Source organism: Coregonus clupeaformis, chromosome 14 (assembly GCF_020615455.1).
Source record: "Coregonus clupeaformis isolate EN_2021a chromosome 14, ASM2061545v1, whole genome shotgun sequence".
In the NCBI taxonomy this organism is placed as follows: Eukaryota; Metazoa; Chordata; class Actinopteri; order Salmoniformes; family Salmonidae; genus Coregonus; species Coregonus clupeaformis.
The window spans coordinates 41,665,709-41,687,835 of NC_059205.1; the positions used below are offsets into that span (position 1 = coordinate 41,665,709).

Sequence of the window (22,127 nt, forward strand, 5' to 3'; positions counted from 1 at the left end):
TCTTTATATAGTCACTGTATTACTCTGCAGCACATAGCTGAGGAGGAAACTGTGTGTGCGTCTGAAATGGCACCCTATTCCTGATTTAGTGCACTACTTGTGACCAGAGCCTTATAGTGCACTATATAGGAATAGGGTGGCATTTGTGACACAGCCCTGGTGTGTTCAGAGGTGGAGAGGACAATAGAAAGGTGTTGGGTGCTTCAAGACCACATCAACACACTTCCAGGAAGCCCTTAACAGAGGGTAGATGAGGAGGTTGCATTCACCCTTATCTGGTGCTGGAAGGAGACAGGTTAAGACAGGGGTAGGGAGGTGGTAGGGAGGGCCCAGGCCCCTGGGTCATGCCTGCAGGGTCTCTGTGTGGGTGTAGAGGTCCTATATAGACTACTATCAGAGCAGTCAGACACTCATCTGGGCACCACATGCAGGGGAAGTTGGGGCCCTCTGGTCTCTAGAAACCACTACACAGACCCCGCTTCTACCGTTGTCTGGCTGCGCCCCCAAATAACACCCTTATATACAGCCCATAGTGCTCTGGTCAAAAGTAGTGCACTATGTAGGGAATAGGGTGCCATTTGGGAATCACCCTCTGTCTCCATCCCTCCCACTAAGTCAGATCACAATAAAACACTCCTAGAAAAGTAGGCTGCTCTTCGCTGTGGAAAGCTCAGATGAAGCTTTATTATATTTTTTATTATGTATGGGTCAATATATCTTCTTTATACGTGGTCTTGCCAGTCAGTTATGAGGCGTCTGTGAGTAATGCCAGGATTTTTGTATGGAAAACAAGATTCCATTAGATGGAAACTCATTATCAGGATAAAGGAGAACTTCTGCTGTACCTCAGGCATACATTAGGTTATTGTGTGTGTTTGTGTCTGGTAAATTCAATGCATCTACGCACATTCTGTTGTCCGTCCTTGTTAGGGGCATAAGGCAGGGGCATAAAGCTGTGTTACGGGCATAAGGCAGACATAAAGCTGTGTTAGGGGCATAAGGCAGACATAAAGCTGTGTTAGGGGCATAAGGCAGGGTCATAAAGCTGTGTTAGGGGCATAAGGCAGACATAAAGCTGTGTTAGGGGCATAAGGCAGGGGCATAAAGCTGTGTTAGGGGTATAAGGCAGAAGGGTTGCATAATCTCCAATAACTTTCCAGAAATTCCCAGAAATACCGGTTGCAGGTTACCGGATTTCTTTCTTATTCCATTCTGATACCGAGAATCTTTCAACCAGGATTTCTGGAAACCTAGGAATTTTGGGAATTTGCAACCTTAGTGTGTTTCTGCCCTTGCTAACCTCCTGGCATGGCGGTGCCCACGTCCTGCAGGGTGAGAACAGACAGCTTCTCCTCAGAGTCCACCCTGATGACCCCGTGACTCAGACCTTGCATGGACAGCACTCCTCTCCCCGGGGGCTGGTTACTGTCGTCTGTCGGCCTATTAAGAAGAAGATTACTTTATTGTCCATTTACTTAATGAGCAACAGAAATGTGTGTTTTGCATATCCCATTGACCCTGGTAGACATACACATTCGTATTCAGTACATACCTACATGGTCGTTCTATATGAATTCAATCACTTTTTGACCGCACCCTTTTTTATTTAAACGAAACCTTCCATAAATGTTTACCCATGCTAGAAGTGGTCAGAAAAGGGGTGTGGTCAAAAAGTGATTGAATTAATCTAGAAGGACCCTATACACAGAGGTTGGGGTCAGAACCAGGGTCAACCACAGTGTAGTGCCGCTATCAACAAGCCCAAAAATACACATCCACCAATCAAAACCTGCATCCCATTCAAACAACAGCCAATTAGAGGGCTAGAGCTGGGGCTGTTCCCTAAGCAGATGCAGGAGCTCGACGCCAATGGGACAATGGAGGGCCATAAAAAACCAGCACAAAGCCATAATGGGGGTGATTTCATTAGTTACTGTGTGTGTCTGTGTGTGTGTGTCAGTGTGTGTGTGTGGGCAACAGAGGAGAAACAGCCATATGTTTTATTGGCATGCCATTTATTAGATTTGTGAGTTTGAAGCTGTGTTTGCTGGAAATAAAATCATGTAATTGCCACAGTACCCGTAATGGCAAGATGCATGTGGTGCACACAGTGAGCTTTTTACAGTGTCATAATCAAGAGCAGGGAGTGAAATCTCAAATTACAGGAAGAAGTTAATTAAACTTGCCCTCATTTGTGTAAGCAGTGGCTATTTGAAGTTGAGCTACACTATGTAACAGATGGATAAGAAAACACTAACCTTGAAAAACCACAGGACAGTAAACATAAGAGTTTTGTTTTAAGAGCATAAGAATATATAAGTTAATGCCAACGAGCGTGTGTGTGTGTGTGTGTGTGTGTGTGTGTGTGTGTTATGTATGTATGTGTACCTCCTGATGGCTACAGTGAGGGCCTCTGGAGAGCTGGCACAAGGACAGATAACCTCGGGCTTCAGCCCCTTACTCTGGAAAACATTGAGGAACGCATCACACGACGAGATGGACCCTGAGAGAGCGGAAGAGGGACAGAGAAAGAGAGAGAGGGGGGGTGAGAGAGATACAAAGAGAGGGGGGGGAGAGACAAAGAGAGAGGGGGTGGGATAGAGAAAGATACCTTATGTTAAGAGTCAATGTTGAAGAACAAACAGATATCCTAATCCTGCTACTACAGGCTGACTTGTTGACAGACTAGCTCATTCAAATTTAAGTTGTGCGGTTTTAGAGTGGGTTGGAAGCAATAGATTTTACTCCTGTGTGAGGAGAGGAAAACTCCAATCCAATACATTATACCAATCTAACATGTCAGCATTGTTTGATTATGTGGATAACTGTTACAGCAGGTTAATTGCAGGTTAATTGCTGTGGCACAGTTGATTTGCTCCATGCTTGCACTGCTTGACAGTGCCACCATAACCCTGTCAGGCTGAGCTCAGCTGCTGAGCACACATACTGTTCATTATCAAATGACGTTATCGAATTTCACTGCCTTCCGTTACCAGATCTCACTGCCTCTAAACCATTCTTACTCATTTGTTCCTTTCAATTATATTCTTTGGATTCACATTTAAAAGGCTAGCATTGGAAAAGAACAGCATTCCTCAACCCTTACCCTCCCCATAGGTACCTTTAGCTATATGAATGTAGCAGTGGTACGTGTGTGTTTTTACAGCACCAGTGGTAGATTACTGTAATTGTTCCATGGCAGCTGCTTGGTCAATTATATATCAGTCACACTATACTTCATTACAAGTCCCTCTAGTCGGAATCAAGACTAAAGTATAAGACATTTACATTTACATTTACGTCATTTAGCAGACGCTCTTATCCAGAGCGACTTACAGTTAGTGTATACATTATTGAAGACTACCTAGCCTAGATGACAAAGGGACATTCTATGAGACCTGCATCATGAACATGGACTGCCACAGAACAGAGTTACAGTTCTATAGTTTTACACAATATTTTACCACATCTGATCAATTTCTATAATTCATTTTTAGAGAGCGAGAGGCAGACAGAGAGAGAGAGAGAGGCAGACAGAGAGAGAGAGAGAGAGAGAGAGAGAGAGAGAGAGGCAGACAGAGAGAGAGAGAGAGAGAGAGGCAGACAGAGAGAGAGAGAGAGAGAGAGAGGCAGACAGAGAGAGAGAGAGGCAGACAGACAGAGAGAGACAGAGAAAGACAGAGATAGAGAGAGGCAGAAAGACAGACAGAGGAGAGAGAGAGAGAGAGAGAGAGAGAGAGAGAGAGAGAGAGAGAAAGAGATAGAGAGAGAGAGACAAAATGAGGTGGAAACTGAGCTGCACTTCCTAACCTCCTGCCAAATGTATGACCATATTAGAGACACATATTTCCCTCAGATTACAGAGATCCACAAAGAATTTGAAAACAAACCCAATTTTTATAAACTCCCTTATCTACTGGGTGAAAAACCACAGTGTGCCATCACAGCAGCAATATTTGTTACCTGTTGCCACAAGAAAAGGGCAACCAGTGAAGAACAAACACCATTGTAAATACAACCCATATTTATGTTTATTTATTTTCCCATTTGTACTTTAACTATTTGTACATTGTTACAACACTGTATATATACGTAATATGACATTTGAAATGTCTTTATTCTTTTGGAACTTCTGAGTGTAATGTTTACTGTTAATATTTATTGTTTATTTCACTTTTGTTTACTATCTACTTCACTTGCTTTGGCAATGTTAACATATGTTTCCCATGCCAATAAAGCCCTTAAATTGAAAATTGAAATTGAATTGAATTGAGAGAGCGAGAGAGAGACAGAGAGAGAGAGAGAGAGACAGAGAGAGAGACAGAGAGAGAGAGAGAGAGAGAGAGAGAGAAAGACAGAGAGAGACCGAGAGAGAGACAGAGAGAGAGAGACAGAGAGAGTCAGAGAGAGTCAGAGAGAGAGAGAGAGAGAGAGAGAGAGAGAGAGAGAGAGACGAGAGAGAGAGAGAGAGAGAGAGAGAGAGAGAGAGAGACAGAGAGAGACAGAGAGAGAGAGAGAGAGAGAGAGAGAGAGAGAGAGAGACAGAGAGAGAGAGAGAGAGAGAGAGAGAGAGAGACAGAGAGAGACAGAGAGAGAGAGAGAGAGAGAGAGAGAGAGAGAGAGACAGAGAGAGAGAGAGAGAGGGAGAGAGACAGAGAGAGACAGAGAGAGACAGAGAGAGGGAGAGAGAGAGAGAGACAGAGAGAGACAGAGAGAGAGAGAGAGAGAGACAGAGAGAGAGAGAGAGACAGAGGATACAGTAGTGTGGTCTTACAGGGGTTGGATCCATCGGCCACCACCAGCATGCGTAGTGAGCTCAGGTTAATGTCCCTCTGGTCCTTGTGGGCCACCAAGGCCCAGTGCATGTCCCTGGACTTTACACACGCCACCTTTGCTGTGGGATGGATCACACCATGGGAAGGATTAAGGACAGTTCACATAAAAAATAAAATAAAAAGTCAATCAGTGTGGTCAAAATGCAAGTTCAGTATTATAGGTTATTATAACAGCCCAATAACATTCAGAAGATAACATTGGAGTAACGTCAAAAGTGATATTGGTCAAAATGCTAACAGTGAAGTAACAGTTTCAACTGAATGGCGAGGTGGTGAATCCAGACCTTTGTATTGGCACACTTTCTGGATCCAGGACAGTGGGTTGACCTTCATCAGTGAGTAGGGTATACTGATAACATGCATCATGTTCATCACACTCTGCAACAGGAGGGACACATTAATCAGAGCCGTCATTACATGTAAGTCAAGACTCAATCAAGACTGGTAATTTTCAGGATTTTCCTAGGCTAATTAGAAAAGCTGATATGAGATCTCGTTGGTTAAAACACTGATGAATTAGTGTATGCACTATGCATCCCAAATGGCACCCTTTCCCCTTTATAGTACATTACAGCCCTATGGGCCCTTGTAAAAAGTCATGCAATATATAGGTAATAGGATGCCATTTGGGAAGCAGACTGTATTGCTCTAACTAAAGTCCCTCTGGCTACACATTAGAATATATTCACTGTTCGTTATAATTGGATTTGGGAGAACAAATTTAGCAACAGTGGTAAAAAGCCACTCTGATAATATAATTCCCATTTCAAGATGGTGCTCAATGAAAACATAGTAAGAATATAATGATCTTTAACGAGCCCTCGGAGCCCTGTGCAGACGTGTGTGTGTATCAAAGCCCAGCTGGAAGGTCCTCACCGTGAGAATGCCATGCCACAGCCCCACGTCCTTCTTAAAGTCTAATACATTCACAATGGTCTCAGCTGCAGGGGAGAGACACACACACACAGAGACAGAGAGACAGAGACAGAGACAGAGAGAGAGAGAGAGAGAGAGAGGAGACATAACAGAGAACAGAAGAGTTTAATCCAACAACACAGGCATCTCAAACAATAACCATGATACATGGCATGTTAGATTCTATGTACACAATGCATGATCATTACTGTGAGAGATTGGGTTTAGTCACAATGACTGTGATAAGCACAACACCCAGACAAGTGAAAGATGGAGAGATATAAAAGGAGAAAGAGAATCCAATTGTAATGAAAAATGATCTCTCTAATGCATGTTCTATGTCTCCTATAGCAGAGTCTTAGTGCTATGACTTCTGTAAAATGGCTTATAGGAGAGGGCTGCAGAGTCCCACCTTCTGTGTATCCACAGGATTGGGTGATGGCCTGACAGTGAGTCAGCAAAGCTATCCTCATCACCGTCACTCCCAGCACACTGCCGTCCTTACACGTCTTATACTGCAGGGGAGAGAGGGAAGAGGTGAGGAGAGAGAGACAGACCGGGGAGGGGGGGGGAGTGAGAGAGAGAGAGCGAGAGAGGGACAGACACAGAGAGCGAGAGACAGAGACAGAGCGAGCGAGAGAGAGAAAGAGAGATAGCAGGATCAGGATGCTGTGCATCACAGTCACAAAGCAGCAACACAGACCATCATTACACATACACTGTATTGCCCATTATTTCACCTACCTACTGTACAATAATGTTGTTAGACACCACCTGCTTATTACAGTACCGACAAACCATGGTTCATTTCAAACACTGCTTGTAAAGCCACACTACTGATAAACATCTGATTAATTATCAGTCGCTAGTATTGAGAATATCCATAATGCCTCTTAGCACATAATGTTCTTATTCATTTGTTCTGCCTCCTTTTTATACACATCCTGGGGTAGGGTAGTGCTATTGCCATGTTGTGAAACTCATATTCTGCCTTTAACAATCAGGCAGTAACATCCTGTCTCTCAGACCAGACCATCCCAGTCCTAGTAGACACACACAGTACTAGATCTGAGGACGGGAATGACAGTCTTTACTCTAATAAAGCCATGGTGCTGTCTAGGCTAGGCCTCCTCCAGTCAGTCTGATGAAAAGACCAGAGCTAGCTTCCATCAATGGGAGAAGATAACACAATATGAACACTATACTGACTACTGCCTGACTGAGCACACAGAGAGACAGACAGAGAGACACACAGAGAGACAGAGACAGCATTCAATCTGTCTGATGGTACCTCCCAAAATGCATCTTTTTCCCTACATAGTGCACTACTATTGACCAGAGCCCTATGAACCCTGGTCAAAAGTAATACACTACAGTATATAGCAGGGCTGTTCAAATCTGGTCCTGGAGGGCCAAAACATTTCTGGTTTTTGTTTGTACCTGGTAGTTAATTGCACTCACCTGGTGTCCCACCTGGTGTCCCTTGTTTGAATCAGTCCCTGATTAGAAGTTGAAGATGAAAACTAGAAGTGTTTTGTTCCTCCATGACCAACATCGAACAGCCCTGCTATATAGGGAATAGGGGGCCATTTGGGACGCACCCTGACACTCAGGAATGAATAGTAGCAACATTCATTATTCACTGTATATTTTATCTCAACCTAACTAATGGGAGAACAGCACTCGACATTTAGATGGATTATACCATTGATTTTCTATCTGCACTAACAGACAGGGAGGTGGAACAAAAATATTAAAAGGTCGATTACACTTCCTGATATTGCCTCGTTTTAGATTTGGTTCATTAAGAAATGCTAGCAGCCATGACTGAATTAAAACGTGAGTTGGTTTCGGGGTGTGGTTTGATGTGGGTGTCTCGTGTATGTTCGCAGGTGAGAAGAGTTAGCCAAATTATTTTGCCAATTAGCTTCAGCCTGCTGGTGTGCAACTGTGACAAAGTTGGTTTGACTTTGGATAGCCTATCTCTGGGGATAGTTACGGACCGTTAATAAATTACACAATGTAAATGGGACAATATTTTCATGTTGCATATCTTTTAGTTTAGATTAAATGCATTCAATATTTGTATATGAATTTCTACAATTTATAGTTGGTTTGAGGTTTTTAAGTAATTTACATTTTTAGCTATTGACCTTTGTGCATTGGTCCCTAACTAGCCCCATAGGGATATCGTATGTCAAACCAATTTGACCATGGGCATTACGATCAGGTAGCGTGCAGCTGCGCTCCGAATTTAAGATTACTTGTATGCTGCCAGCTGTGGGCAGGATTAAAATAAACCCAACCCAAGGAAAACCGTTATGGTACCCTTCATTCCGTAACATAATTGTTCCCCCTATCATCTCGCAAATCTGCTTTGGATGAGACTGACTTTATGACCAAAATTATCCTATTTACACTTTGTAGTCGATTTTGACACTAGAATAAATGTTTCTGCCTCATATCGATGTCATATAGGCCATTTTCAAAACGAGGAGTTGCTTTTTAGGGGCAATCGCTCTTTAAAGTTAGTAAGTCATTAGGCTAAGCCATTAAAACAGACTATCATGCTCTATATCTTACAGACTCTCTGAGGTAGTATTACATTGAGAAGAGTGATGCATAGCATATCCAGATCTCTGCTCAGCCTTACATATGTCTAGTGATGCATGACTACGAAAACAACCATTTTTCTAAAAGATTAAGTCCAGAACAAAATATTTCTGGAGATATTTTCCTTTGTAGAATTGACAAGGCAATTTCTTGTAAGCCATTGCTGAAAACATTTCTAGTAAATGTCCGTTTGAATAAGGAGAGGACTAGAAAAATGTGGGGACTGAGAAGGAAAGTACCTTGAGTAAGCCAAAAGTATCAAACTGGTCACTACTTATTACCACAATTTTGGATTCTGTCTAGACTGGAACAAACAATGGACCCATCCCAAATGGCACCCTATTCCCTATAAAAGTGCACTACTTTTGACCAGGGCTCTGGTCATATGTAGTGCACTATAGAATAGAATAGAATAAAACTTGATTGTCCATCCAGGATGGAAATGTTTCTTTCATTAAAAGGATCACATACACATACATTTTCACATCATACACATTTAAACCAGTCATGTTGCATACACTAAAAACATAGAGGACATTGATACATTCACTCACAACTGACCGCTGTCCCAACTGCACTGGATAGATAAGTACATATACTGATATAATTTACTTTGCATTTAGTAGTCCAACAGCACAAGGAACAAATTAATGTTTGAACACCGTGGGCATTCTGAATCGCCGGCCAGGGGTAAGCCTCTCGAACTGAGGGTGAAGCGGGTGGGAGGGTTGCCAATGACAGCCAGTGCCTTCTTTTTGGTTGCCTTGTGGAACAGACTGCTCAAATGTGCCTGTGGTCGACCAATTACTTTGCTATTCTGATCAGTTTGCTTTTGCTCCTCACGCTCAGATTACCATACCAGACTGTCATATTGAACGTGAGGATGCTCTCCACCAAGCTGCTGTAAACCCTCTCCAGAACATCCTGGCTGACCCCAAACCCCTTCAATTCCCTGATTAAAAACAGGCGCTGGCTTGCTTTAAAAGAAAATAGTCTGCATTCTCTGTAAAACTCAGTTTTTTATCAATTTGTGTCCCTAGGTATTTGAAACACTCAACCACCTTCACTGGTTGGTTGTTCAGAGAGAGTGGTTGGGACATTGGCAAGTTGTTGCCATTGATGATCAGCTCCTTTGTCTTTTCCACAGTGATGTGGAGGACACTTGAACGGCACCATTCTTGAAGGTTGTTGGTCTGTTTAAAATAGTTGTCCCCATCTGACGTAGTCTCTTAAAAAAAAAGTCCCACCAGAGCCATGTCATCCACGTACTTGAAATGGCTCACATTGTTTCCTTGGATCTTCATCTCATTAGTGTAGATAGAGAACAACAACAGTGAAAGGACACATCCCTGGGGCACCCCTGTGTTCAGGGTCAGTTCATCAGAGGTCCCCATTCTTGAGGACCCTCTGTTGGCAGTCAGATAAAAAGGTCCTTGATCCAACCTGCGAGGCCTCCGTTGACATTCAGGTCCAGTAGTCGTTTCAGCAGTGTGTGTATTTGCATTGTATTGAAAGCTGAACTAAAATAAATAAATGAAATGTGTACATATGATTTTGCATGTTGAAGGTGACTAGTCACCATGTTCACCAAGGTCAGGGTAGCATCCTCAGTCCCCCTCTGTGCCTTATAGGCAAACTGTAATTGGTCCAGTTGATCTGCTATGGACAGGGTAAGGTGCTTACTAACAACCCTTTACATGCATTTGGCCAGAAGGGGCATGAGGGCCACAGGTCGAAAGTCATTTGGTGATTTGGCCCCTAACTTCTTAGGCACTGGTACAATGGTCGACCCCTTCCTGGAGTTTGGCACTGTACAGGTGCTCAGCAGGAGTTGAAACAGTCGTGTGAAGACTCCCTTGAGCTGGTCGGCGCAGACCTTCAGTACTTTGCCCCCTAGTCCGTCTGGGCCCAGTGCTTTGTGTGGCTTAATATGTGACAAGCATGAGGCCACCTCGTTCTCTGTTATCTGGACAGGAGAGGATTTGGGGATGCTCTCACATATTTGTTCACATTCATCTTTAAAAAAGACGGTGTCAAATCTTCCATGAAAACAGTTAAGGCCGTTTACAAAGGATGAACAGTCGGCCATTTTATTGTTCTCTCTTTTCCTTTCTCTTCACACCATTGCATTAAGTCCCTCCCATGCTTGACTTGGATTGGCTGTACAGAACCTCTGCTCCACTTTATCCTTGAAGTCCTTTTCAGCTTTCCACTTGTTTGACCTGAATTAATTTTCTTTCTCCTTTACAGCATCAGTATCTCCTTTCAGGAACGCAAACTTCCTTTCATTGAGGCACATTTTCAAGTCCTTAGACACCCAGGGGTTGTTGTTGGGAAATAAATACTCTGACAGTTTTTGTGGTAATGACAGTATCCTCACAGAACTGGATGTATGATGTGATGCTGTCTGTCAACTCTTGGGGATCCCGAGTCAAAGAACACATCCCAGTCTGTGACATCAAAGCAATCCTTGAGCTCCTCCCTACTCTCCTCTGTCCATACTTGAATGGATTTCTCTACAAGTTTTTCGCATTTAACCTGCTGCCTGTATCTCGGTAGGAGATGGATAACGTTATGGTCTGATTTCCCGATGGGTGCTCTGCACACTGCCTTGTATGAGTCCTCTACGTTGCCATAACACTGGTCCAGGATGCGAGTTGAGCGAGTTGGACAGGTGACATACTGTTGCAGAGTTGGAAGGTGCGCGGAGAGGGAGAGCGTATAAAAATCCCCAAGCACAAATACTGGCTGGTCAGCTGATCGTGAAAGCACAGCATTGAAACAGTCTGTAATCCTGTCAGCAGCTTCCTTATTGTTAGGTCGAGGCACATAGACCAGAATAATGGTAATCTGTAAAAATGTGCGTGGTAGATAGAATGGCCTGAATGATACAACGAGAATCTCATAGTCTCTAGTGCACACTTGTTCAATCACATTACACTGCATTGCCCAAGTATTATCTACAAAGATACATAGCCCCCCGCCTATTGATTTATGTGATGTTGTTTTGTCTCAACCTGCTCTAATAACAGTGTATCCATCAATGTTCACATCAGTATTGTCCTGCTTGGCAACATTTCTGTAAAAGAGATTCAATTACTTCTCCTAAAGTCCACTTCAAATTTAGCCCTTGCCGCTAAATCATCCAGTTTATTATTTAGTGACTGCACATTTGATAGGGTAATCACTGGGAGCGGGTGACGGCTTCCCCGCCTCTGTAGTCTGTTCCTAACACCACATCTTGAGCCGTGCTTCTTCTTAGTTTCCCTTGTTGGCTTTGTAGAACAACCATCAGGCAAGGCAATGCTGTTTTGGAGAGTGTGAGCTTTATCTCGGAAAGAGAGCAGAAACTCACAGGAGTAGGTGACGGTGGTTGACTTACTCATTGAATCCATACAACCTCCGGTAGTGATTGTAACGTTTTTCCGCAAATTACAGTGATTAGGATTAAGAAGATCACACATGCCACGTACAATCCACTTTCAAACATGCGACACACTTGGATTTAGACAAAACAAAATTGAGCGATATAACTATAAACAAACAAACAATTCACACAGGTGAGCTCAGTGTTTGGCAGCAGTGCCGAGCCCCCACTGGTATAGGGAATAAGGTGCCATTTGTGATGCAGACAACCCCTGTTGTAATGACGTTCCCACATCTTCTTCTTCTCTCCATTTCATTCTGATCTTTTCACTCACTTCACAATCAGCATAGAATATCTATGCCTCTGGTTTAATGACCACCTGGCTGCGTAAAAAGAGCCAAAGTAAATTAAGACAAATCACATTATCTGACTGGATCGACTGGTCTTGGACTTCTTGCGAAATGGCACCCTATTCCGTTTATAGTGCACTACCTTTTACAGTTCAGTCATTTAGCAGACGCTCTTATCCAGAGTGACTTACAGTTAGTGAGTGCATACATTTTTCATACCAGGGCCCAGGTCAAAAGTAGTGCACTATGTAGGGGAAAGGGTGTCATTTGGGAAATACATTTGGTCTCCCATACAGAAGCAGCAACTGAATATCCAATCACCAGACAGACAATGGTAATCAAACCCCATGAAGCATATTGATCGGCAATCATACCAAACAAGTGCTGTTTGCGGTTAGCCTAGAAATCCCTATGAGAGCTGTGCACATAACAAAGCATATAAGAAATTATCTAGCTGTAGTTAACCAATAACAGCAACACCTCTCTTCGTATTATGAATGATTCATATAATCAATATAGACTTCAGTCAATCCAATCACTCTGTGTTGTCAACAGTGAGATACTTGTTAAACAGACCCAGGGGAATAGCAGTCAAAATCAATGGGAGAAGAACAGACATAAAAAAACAGCAAAAACAACATTATTGAGGTGATTAACTTTATCTTGGCACAAGGTTGGAACATCTTGAAAAACATTCACGTTGTTGCACAAGGCACAAGCAGTCAAAGACGTAACAGATCTGTGTGTTACCTCGATATAGGCTGTGTCGTTATTTGCGTCCTTGATAAGGGGGAACCAGTCTCTGGGAGGTTTGGATAAGTGTTTGGATTCAGTCACAAACCACAGCAGCTTTGGCCAGCCTGGATGGACAGACAGACAGACAGATGGAATGATCAAAGAGAGTTATTAGGACCAAGAGAAAAGAAAAGACAACCATACAGGTAATCAAGGCATTAGAGAGCCAGTCACAATCTGCCATTTAATGTGATGTGATTTTGATTTGATTTATTAGGATCCACATTAGCCGATGCCAATGGCGACAGCTAGTCTAGTGATTACCCTGACGCGATCAATGAGCACTCATCCCGATTGATGCTGGGTCTGCATCCCTATGTAGTGCAATACTTTTGACCAGGGCCCATAGGGAGCTATTTGGGACGTATCCTGTGTCTGACCCAGGCTTCGTCCCAGTATCTTTTTTTTCCTTCTTTTTTTTAGGGGGTAGATCAGCTTTATTATTGCAGATAGATTGTAACTTCCATCAATGTAATTGTCTGCATCACTTCCAATCCCCCATATGTTTTTTTTCTCGCAAATATTATATACAGTGGGGGAAAAAAGTATTTAGTCAGCCACCAATTGTGCAAGTTCTCCCACTTAAAAAGATGAGAGAGGCCTGTAATTTTCATCATAGGTACACGTCAACTATGACAGACAAAATGAAGAAAAAATATCCAGAAAATCACATTGTAGGATTTTTAATGAATTTATTTGCAAATGATGGTGGAAAATAAGTATTTGGTCAATAACAAAAGTTTTTCAATACTTTGTTATATACCCTTTGTTGGCAATGACACAGGTCAAACGTTTTCTGTAAGTCTTCACAAGGTTTTCACACACTGTTGCTGGTATTTTGGCCCATTCCTCCATGCAGATCTCCTCTAGAGCAGTGATGTTTTGGGGCTGTTGCTGGGCAACACAGACTTTCAACTCCCTCCAAAGATTTTCTATGGGGTTGAGATCTGGAGACTGGCTAGGCCACTCCAGGACCTTGAAATGCTTCTTACGAAGCCACTCCTTCGTTGCCCGGGCGGTGTGTTTGGGATCATTGTCATGCTGAAAGACCCAGCCACGTTTCATCTTCAATCTCACGATACATGGCCCCATTCATTCTTTCCTTTACACGGATCAGTCGTCCTGGTCCCTTTGCAGAAAAACAGCCCCAAAGCATGATGTTTCCACCCCCATGCTTCTCAGTAGGTATGGTGTTCTTTGGATGCAACTCAGCATTCTTTGTCCTCCAAACACGACGAGTTGAGTTTTTACCAAAAAGTTCTATTTTGGTTTCATCTGACCATATGACATTCTCCCAATCCTCTTCTGGATCATCCAAATGCACTCTAGCAAACTTCAGACGGGCCTGGACATGTACTGGCTTAAGCAGGGGGACACGTCTGGCACTGCAGGATTTGAGTCCCTGGCGGCGTAGTGTGTTACTGATGGTAGGCTTTGTTACTTTGGTCCCAGCTCTCTGCAGGTCATTCACTAGGTCCCCCCGTGTGGTTCTGGGATTTTTGCTCACCGTTCTTGTGATCATTTTGACCCCACGGGGTGAGATCTTGCGTGGAGCCCCAGATTGAGGGAGATTATCAGTGGTCTTGTATGTCTTCCATTTCCTAAAAATTGCTCCCACAGTTGATTTCTTCAAACCAAGCTGCTTACCTATTGCAGATTCAGTCTTCCCAGCCTGGTGCAGGTCTACAATTTTGTTTCTGGTGTCCTTTGACAGCTCTTTGGTCTTGGCCATAGTGGAGTTTGGAGTGTGACTGTTTGAGGTTGTGGACAGGTGTCTTTTATACTGATAACAAGTTCAAACAGGTGCCATTAATACAGGTAACGAGTGGAGGACAGAGGAGCCTCTTAAAGAAGAAGTTACAGGTCTGTGAGAGCCAGAAATCTTGCTTGTTTGTAGGTGACCAAATACTTATCTTCCACCATAATTTGCAAATAAATTCATTAAAAATCCTACAATGTGATTTTCTGGATTTTTTTTCCTCAATTTGTCTGTCATAGTTGACGTGTACCTATGATGGAAATTACAGGCCTCACTCATCTTTTTAAGTGGGAGAACTTGCACAATTGGTGGCTGACTAAATACTTTTTTTCCCCACTGTACATTTTATGGACACAGTCAATTTTACAATAATTATATTTTGTTTGTTTTTACTCCTTAACTTCCTCTACCCTCAACCTCTCCGATCATTTTCATGATGTCCATCCGGTTTGCTTCTATATGCCATATCTTTCTAACTGTGCTCTTTCACAAAAGCTCTCAAACTATAACCTATATACTTATTATGGACACAGTATGCTTTACATTAGTTATCTTGTTGTTAGTTGTTATTAGTCCCATCCTTGGCGACAGCTAGTCTAGTGATTACCCTGACGCGATCAATGAGCACTCATCCCGATTGATGCTGGGTCTGCGTCCCTATGCAGGGCTCCCGAGTGGCGCAGCGGTCTAAGGCACTGCATATCAGCGCTTGAGGCGTAACTACAGACCCCTGGTTCGATTCCAGGCTGCATCACAACTCGTCCGGGTTTGGCCGGTGTAGGCCGTCATTGTAAATAAGAATTTGTTCTTAACTGACTTGCCTAGTTAAATAAAGGTAAAATAAAAAAATAAAAAAATGTATGTAGTGCACTACTTTTGACCAGGGCCCATAGGGGGCTATTTGGGACGCATCCTGGGTCTGACCCAGGCTTCGTCCCAGTATTGTATGTAGGGTTTCCATAGCCAGCCCTCTACTCAGCCCTGACACATGTCCTCAATGCTAAAATAATAGCTTTAAATCCACTGGTTGGCATCATGTCGCTATTTATACAGCCAATACTGAGGAGCATGCACAAGGTATTAATCACACTGAGCCCAATCTCTCTCTCTCTGTTCCCCCCATCCTTCCTTCTCATCTCACTCTCTACCCTATATCCATCCCTCTCGTTCCCTCCCTCCCTCTGTCAATCTCTCGCTCTCCCCCTGTCAATCTCTCTCCCTTCCTCATCTCTCTTTCTCTCATCCCCCTCTGGCTGACTGCTCTGTTCTCCACACAGTGGGCCATTCTATATGCAGTCTGTGTACTAAACCATTCTATATGCAGTCTGTGTACTAAACCATTCTATATGCAGTCTGTGTACTAAACCATTCTATATGCAGTATGTGTACTAAACCATTCTATATGCAGTCTGTGTACTAAACCATTCTATATGCAGTCTGTGAACTAAACCATTCTATTTGCAGTCTGTGTACTAAACCATTCTATATGCAGTCTGTGTACTAAACCATTCTATATGCAGTTACTGTGTACTAAACCATTCTATATGCAGTCTGTGTACTAAACCATTCTATATGCAGTATGTGTACTAAACCATTCTATATGCAGTCTGTGTACTAAACCATTCTACATGCGGTCTGTGAACTAAACCATTCTTATAGCAGTCTGTGTACTAAACCATTCTATATGCAGTCTGTGAACTAAACCATTCTATATGCAGTCTGTGAACTAAACCATTCTCTTTGCAGTCTGTGTACTAAACCATTCTATATGCAGTCTGTGTACTAAACCATTCTATATGCAGTCTGTGTACTAAACCATTCTACATGCAGTCTGTGAACTAAACCATTCTTATAGCAGTCTGTGTACTAAACCATTCTATATGCAGTATGTGAACTAAACCATTCTATTTGCAGTCTGTGTACTAAACCATTATACATGCAGTCTGTGTACTAAACCATTCTATATGCAGTTACTGTGTACTAAACCATTCTATTTGCAGTCTGTGTACTAAACCATTCTATATGCAGTCTGTGTACTAAGCCATTCTATATGCAGTTACTGTGTACTAAACCATTCTATTTGCAGTCTGTGTACTAAACCATTCTATATGCAGTCTGTGTACTAAACCATTCTATATGCAGTCTGTGTACTAAACCATTCTACATGCAGTCTGTGAACTAAACCATTCTTATAGCAGTCTGTGTACTAAACCATTCTATATGCAGTATGTGAACTAAACCATTCTATTTGCAGTCTGTGTACTAAACCATTATACATGCAGTCTGTGTACTAAACCATTCTATATGCAGTTACTGTGTACTAAACCATTCTATTTGCAGTCTGTGTACTAAACCATTCTATATGCAGTCTGTGTACTAAGCCATTCTATATGCAGTTACTGTGTACTAAACCATTCTATTTGCAGTCTGTGTACTAAACCATTCTATATGCAGTCTGTGTACTAAACCATTCTATATGCAGTCTGTGAACTAAACCATTATATATGCAGTCTGTGAACCATCAATCCTATTAGCCAACGTTCAATCTTTTGAGAATAAAATTGACGATTTAAGATTACGGTTATCCTACCAACGGGACATTAAAAACTGTAATATCTTATGTTTCACGGAGTCGTGGCTGAACGACAACAATGATAACATTCAGCTAGCGGGCTATACGCTACATCGACAGGACAGAACGGCAGACTCCGGTAAGACAAGGGTGGCGGTCTGTGTATATTTGTAAACAACAGCTGGTGCACAAAATCAAATACCAAGGAAGTCTCGAGGTTTTGCTCGCCTGAGGTAGAGTATCTTATGATAAGCTGTAGACCACACTATTTACCAAGAGAGTTTTCATCTATATTTTTCATAGCTGTCTATTTACCACCACAAACCAATGCTGGCATTAAGATTGCACTGAATGAGTTGTACAAGGCCATTAATCAACAGGAAAACGCTCATCCAGATGCAGCGCTCCTAGTAGCCGGGGACTTTAATGCAGGGAAACTTAAATCCGTTCTACCTAATTTCTACCAGCATGTTAAATGTGCAACCAGAGGGAAAAAAACTCTAGACCACCTTTACTCCACACACAGAGACGCATACAAAGCTCTCCCTCGCCCTCCATTTGGCAAATCTGACCATAACTCTATCCTCCTGATTCCTGCTTATAAGCAAAAACTGAAGCAGGAAGCACCAGTGATTCGGTTAGTAAAAAAGTGGTCAGATGACGCAGATGCTAAGCTACAGGACTGTTTTGCTAGCACAGACTGGAACATGTTCCGGGATTCTTCAGACAGCATTGAGGAGTACACCACATCAGTCACTGGCTTCATCAATAAGTGCATCGATGATGTCGTCCCCACAGTGACCGTACGTACATACCCCAACCAGAAGCCATGGATTACAGGAAACATCCGCACTGAGCTAAAGGGTAGAGCTGCCGCTTTCAAGGAACGGGCCTCTAACCCGGACGCTTATAAGAAATCCCGCTATGACCTCCGACGAACCATCAAACAGGCAAAGAGTCAATACAGGTCTAAGATTGAATCATACTACACTGGCTCTGACGCTCGTCGGATGTGGCAGGGCTTGAAAACTATTACAGACTACAAAGGGAAGCACAGCCGCGAGCTGCCCAGTGACACAAGCCTACCAGACGAGCTAAACCACTTCTATGCTCGCTTCGAGGCAAGCAACACTGAAGCATGCATGAGAGCACCAGCTGTTCCGGACGACTATGTGATCACGCTCTCCGTAGCCGATGTGAGTAAGACTTTTAAGCAGGTCAACATTCACAAGGCCGCAGGGCCAGACGGATTACCAGGACGTGTACTCCGAGCATGTGCTGACCAACTGGCAAGTGTCTTCACTGACATTTTCAACATGTCCCTGACTGAGTCTGTAATACCAACATGTTTCAAGCAGACCACCATAGTCCCCGTGCCCAAGAACTCTAAGATAACCTGCCTAAATGACTACCGACCCGTAGCACTGACGTCTGTAGCCATGAAGTGCTTTGAAAGACTGGTCATGGCTCACATCAACAGCATAATCCCAGAAACCCTAGACCCACTCCAATTTGCATACCGCCCCAACAGATCCACAGATGATGCAATCTCTATCGCACTCCACACTGCCCTTTCCCACCTGGACAAGAGGAACACCTACGTGAGAATGCTATTCATTGACTACAGCTCAGCATTCAACACCATAGTGCCCTCTAAGCTCATCACTAAGCTAAGGATCCTGGGACTAAACACCTCCCTCTGCAACTGGATCCTGGACTTCCTGACGGGCCGCCCCCAGGTGGTAAGGGTAGGTAACAACATCTGCCACACTGATCCTCAACACGGGGCCCCTCAGGGGTGCGTGCTCAGTCCCCTCCTGTACTCTCTGTTCACCCATGACTGCATGGCCAGGCACGACTCCAACACCATCATTAAGTTTGCCGACGACACAACAGTGGTAGGCCTGATCACCGACAACGATGAGACAGCCTATAGGGAGGAGGTCAGAGATCTGGCCGTGTGGTGCCAGGACAACAACCTCTCCCTCAACGTGACCAAGACAAAGGAGATGATTGTGGACTACAGGAAAAAAAAAGAGGACTGAGCACGCCCCCATTCTCATCGACGGGGCTGTAGTGGAACAGGTTGAGAGCTTCAAGTTCCTTGGTGTCCACATCACCAACGAACTATCATGGTCCAAACACACCAAGACAGTCGTGAAGAGGGCACGACAAAGCCTATTCCCCCCTCAGGAGACTAAAAATATTTGGCATGGGTCCTCAGATCCTCAAAAAATTCTACAGCTGCACCATCGAGAGCATCCTGACTGGTTGCATCACCGCCTGGTATGGCAACTGCTTGGCCTCTGACCGCAAGGCACTACAGAGGGTAGTGCGTACGGCCCAGTACATCACTGGGGCAAAGCTCCCTGCCATCCAGGACCTCTATACCAGGCGGTGTCAGAGGAAGGCCCTCAAAATTGTCAAAGACTCCAGCCACCCTAGTCATAGACTGTTCTCTCTGCTACCGCACGGCAAAGCGGTACCGGAGTGCCAAGTCTAGGTCCAAAAGACTTCTCAACAGCTTCTACCCCCAAGCCATAAGACTCCTGAACAGCTAATCATGGCTACCCGGACTATTTGCACTGCCCCCCCACCCCATCCTTTTACGCTGCTGCTACTCTGTTAAGTATTTATGCATAGTCACTTTAACTCTACCCACATGTACATATTACCTCAACTACCTCCTACGGTGCCCCCCGCACATTGACTCTGCAACGGTACCCCCCTGTATATATAGCCTCCCTACTGTCACTTTATTTTACTGTATATATAGCCTCCCTACTGTCACTTTATTTTACTTCTGCTCTTTTTTTCTCAACACTTTTTTGTTGTTGTTGTTTTATTCTTACTTTTTTTGTTTAAAATAAATGCACTGTTGGTTAAGGGCTGTAAGTAAGCATTTCACTGCAATGTCTGCACCTGTTGTATTCGGCGCATGTGACCAATAAAATTTGATTTGATTTGATTTGATTTTTAAACCATTCTCTTTGCAGTCTGTGTACTAAACCATTCTATATGCAGTCTGTGTACTAAACCATTCTATATGCAGTCTGTGTACTAAACCATTCTACATGCAGTCTGTGAACTAAACCATTCTTATAGCAGTCTGTGTACTAAACCATTCTATATGCAGTCTGTGAACTAAACCATTCTATATGCAGTCTGTGTACTAAACCATTCTATATGCAGTCTGTGAACTAAACCATTCTACATGCAGTCTGTGAACTAAACCATTCTATATGCAGTCTGTGTACTAAACCATTCTATATGCAGTCTGTGTACTAAACCATTCTATATGCAGTCTGTGAACTAAACCATTCTATTTGCAGTCTGTGTACTAAACCATTGTACATGCAGTCTGTGAACTAAACCATTCTATTTGCAGTCTGTGTACTAAACCATTATACATGCAGTCTGTGTACTAAACCATTCTATATGCAGTTACTGTGTACTAAACCATTCTATTTGCAGTCTGTGTACTAAACCATTCTATATGCAGTTACTGTGTACTAAATCAAACCTGCCCTCCTATTCAATCACATTTCTCTTCTGCCTGCTTATCCCTCCATTCCAAGTCTATCCATTTGTTTTGGAAAGGAGCAATACAATCACCAAACTAAAAACCTGTTTGATATCAGTGTTTCATTTCAATACATCCTGGTACTACATAACCTTGTGCTGCTGTAGACATTCTGACATATAATTCCTAGCATGGGTATCCTTATTCAAGTCAATGAGTGTGATGGGTGACCAGACAGCCATATTGGAATTCTGTTTTTATGGATGTAGTATCTCATGAAAACCATCTGACACAGCATCACATATGACAGGAGCACATCATGCGGTGGTGCGCTACATGCTTTGACACAGTTGCTGACCTTTGAACTGTGGGATCTCCCCTGTGGGGCTCTTGGGAAGGCCTTTATGGCAGGCGTCACTCGTCAAGGCAACCGTCACCCCACAGCTTCCCAGCAAAAAGCCTATCTGCTGGCTCCCTGCATCCTGTAGAGTGAAGAAAAGAGACAAGCAGAGAGACAAGCAGAGAGAGAGACAAGCAGAGAGAGAGACAAGCAGAGAGAGAGAGACAAGCAGAGAGAGAGAGACAAGCAGAGAGAGAGAGACAAGCAGAGAGAGAGAGACAAGCAGAGAGAGAGAGACAAGCAGAGAGAGAGAGACAAGCAGAGAGAGAGAGACAAGCAGAGAGAGAGCCAAGCAGAGAGAGAGACAAGCAGAGAGAGAGAGACAAGCAGAGAGAGAGCGAGAAAAGATGGTCAAAAGAGGAAGGTCTCAGTCCAATATACTGTGTCAACATTGCTTTTGTTTTACATTTTACATTTTAGTAATTTAGCAGACACTCTTATCCAGAGCGACTTACAGTTAGTGAGTGCACACATTTTTCATACTGGCCCCCCGTGGGAATCGAACCCACAACCCTGGCGTTGCAAGCGCCATGCTCTACCAACTGAGCTACAGTTGGTAATTCATATTGTACATTAATTAGGTGTATTTTATATTCTCTGTACACACATTCACAGTCTTTGCTCTGGTGTTTTACAACTTCAAGAGTTTATATTTACTTTAGAAAAACAGTGATATCATCCCACTGTTCACACACACAGTGTGGTCACCCCCCTCCCCCCTCTCTCTCGCTCTCTCTCTCTCTCTGACAGAGCCCACATTGGCTCATGTGGAGTAGACAGTAACACTAATGAAAGCAGCCCTGACATCACAGCCTGTTCTGCTCTGCAGCTAGGGGGTTTCCTATTCTACACTACAGTATACAGCCTGTCTGTCTCAGCTCCTCGCTCTGTCTCAGCCCCCATCTCTTTGTTTAAACTGGGCCCATAGCCCTGCTTGCCTGCCTGTCTTCCTGCCTGCCTGTCTTCCTGCCTGTCTGTCTTCCTGCCTGCTTGTCTTC

At 43.5% G+C, this 22,127-nt stretch overlaps 1 protein-coding gene across 6 annotated transcripts in view; it reads right to left on the reverse strand.

Annotated features, from left to right (window-relative positions):
• Positions 1-22,127, reverse strand: part of LOC121580881 (disco-interacting protein 2 homolog C-like) — a 227,888-nt gene that overhangs the window by 29,349 nt on the left and 176,412 nt on the right. For all 6 annotated transcript variants that reach the window (XM_041896007.2, XM_041896005.2, XM_041896003.2 and 3 more), the window contains exons 11-18: positions 21,088-21,211; positions 12,831-12,940; positions 6,163-6,265; positions 5,712-5,776; positions 5,120-5,213; positions 4,775-4,894; positions 2,389-2,503; positions 1,301-1,440 (exon numbers count right to left, since the gene is read on the reverse strand). In XM_041896007.2, the coding sequence (XP_041751941.2) occupies positions 1,301-1,440; positions 2,389-2,503; positions 4,775-4,894; positions 5,120-5,213; positions 5,712-5,776; positions 6,163-6,265; positions 12,831-12,940; positions 21,088-21,211 (871 nt within the window). The remainder of the gene's footprint in view (positions 1-1,300; positions 1,441-2,388; positions 2,504-4,774; positions 4,895-5,119; positions 5,214-5,711; positions 5,777-6,162; positions 6,266-12,830; positions 12,941-21,087; positions 21,212-22,127) is intronic.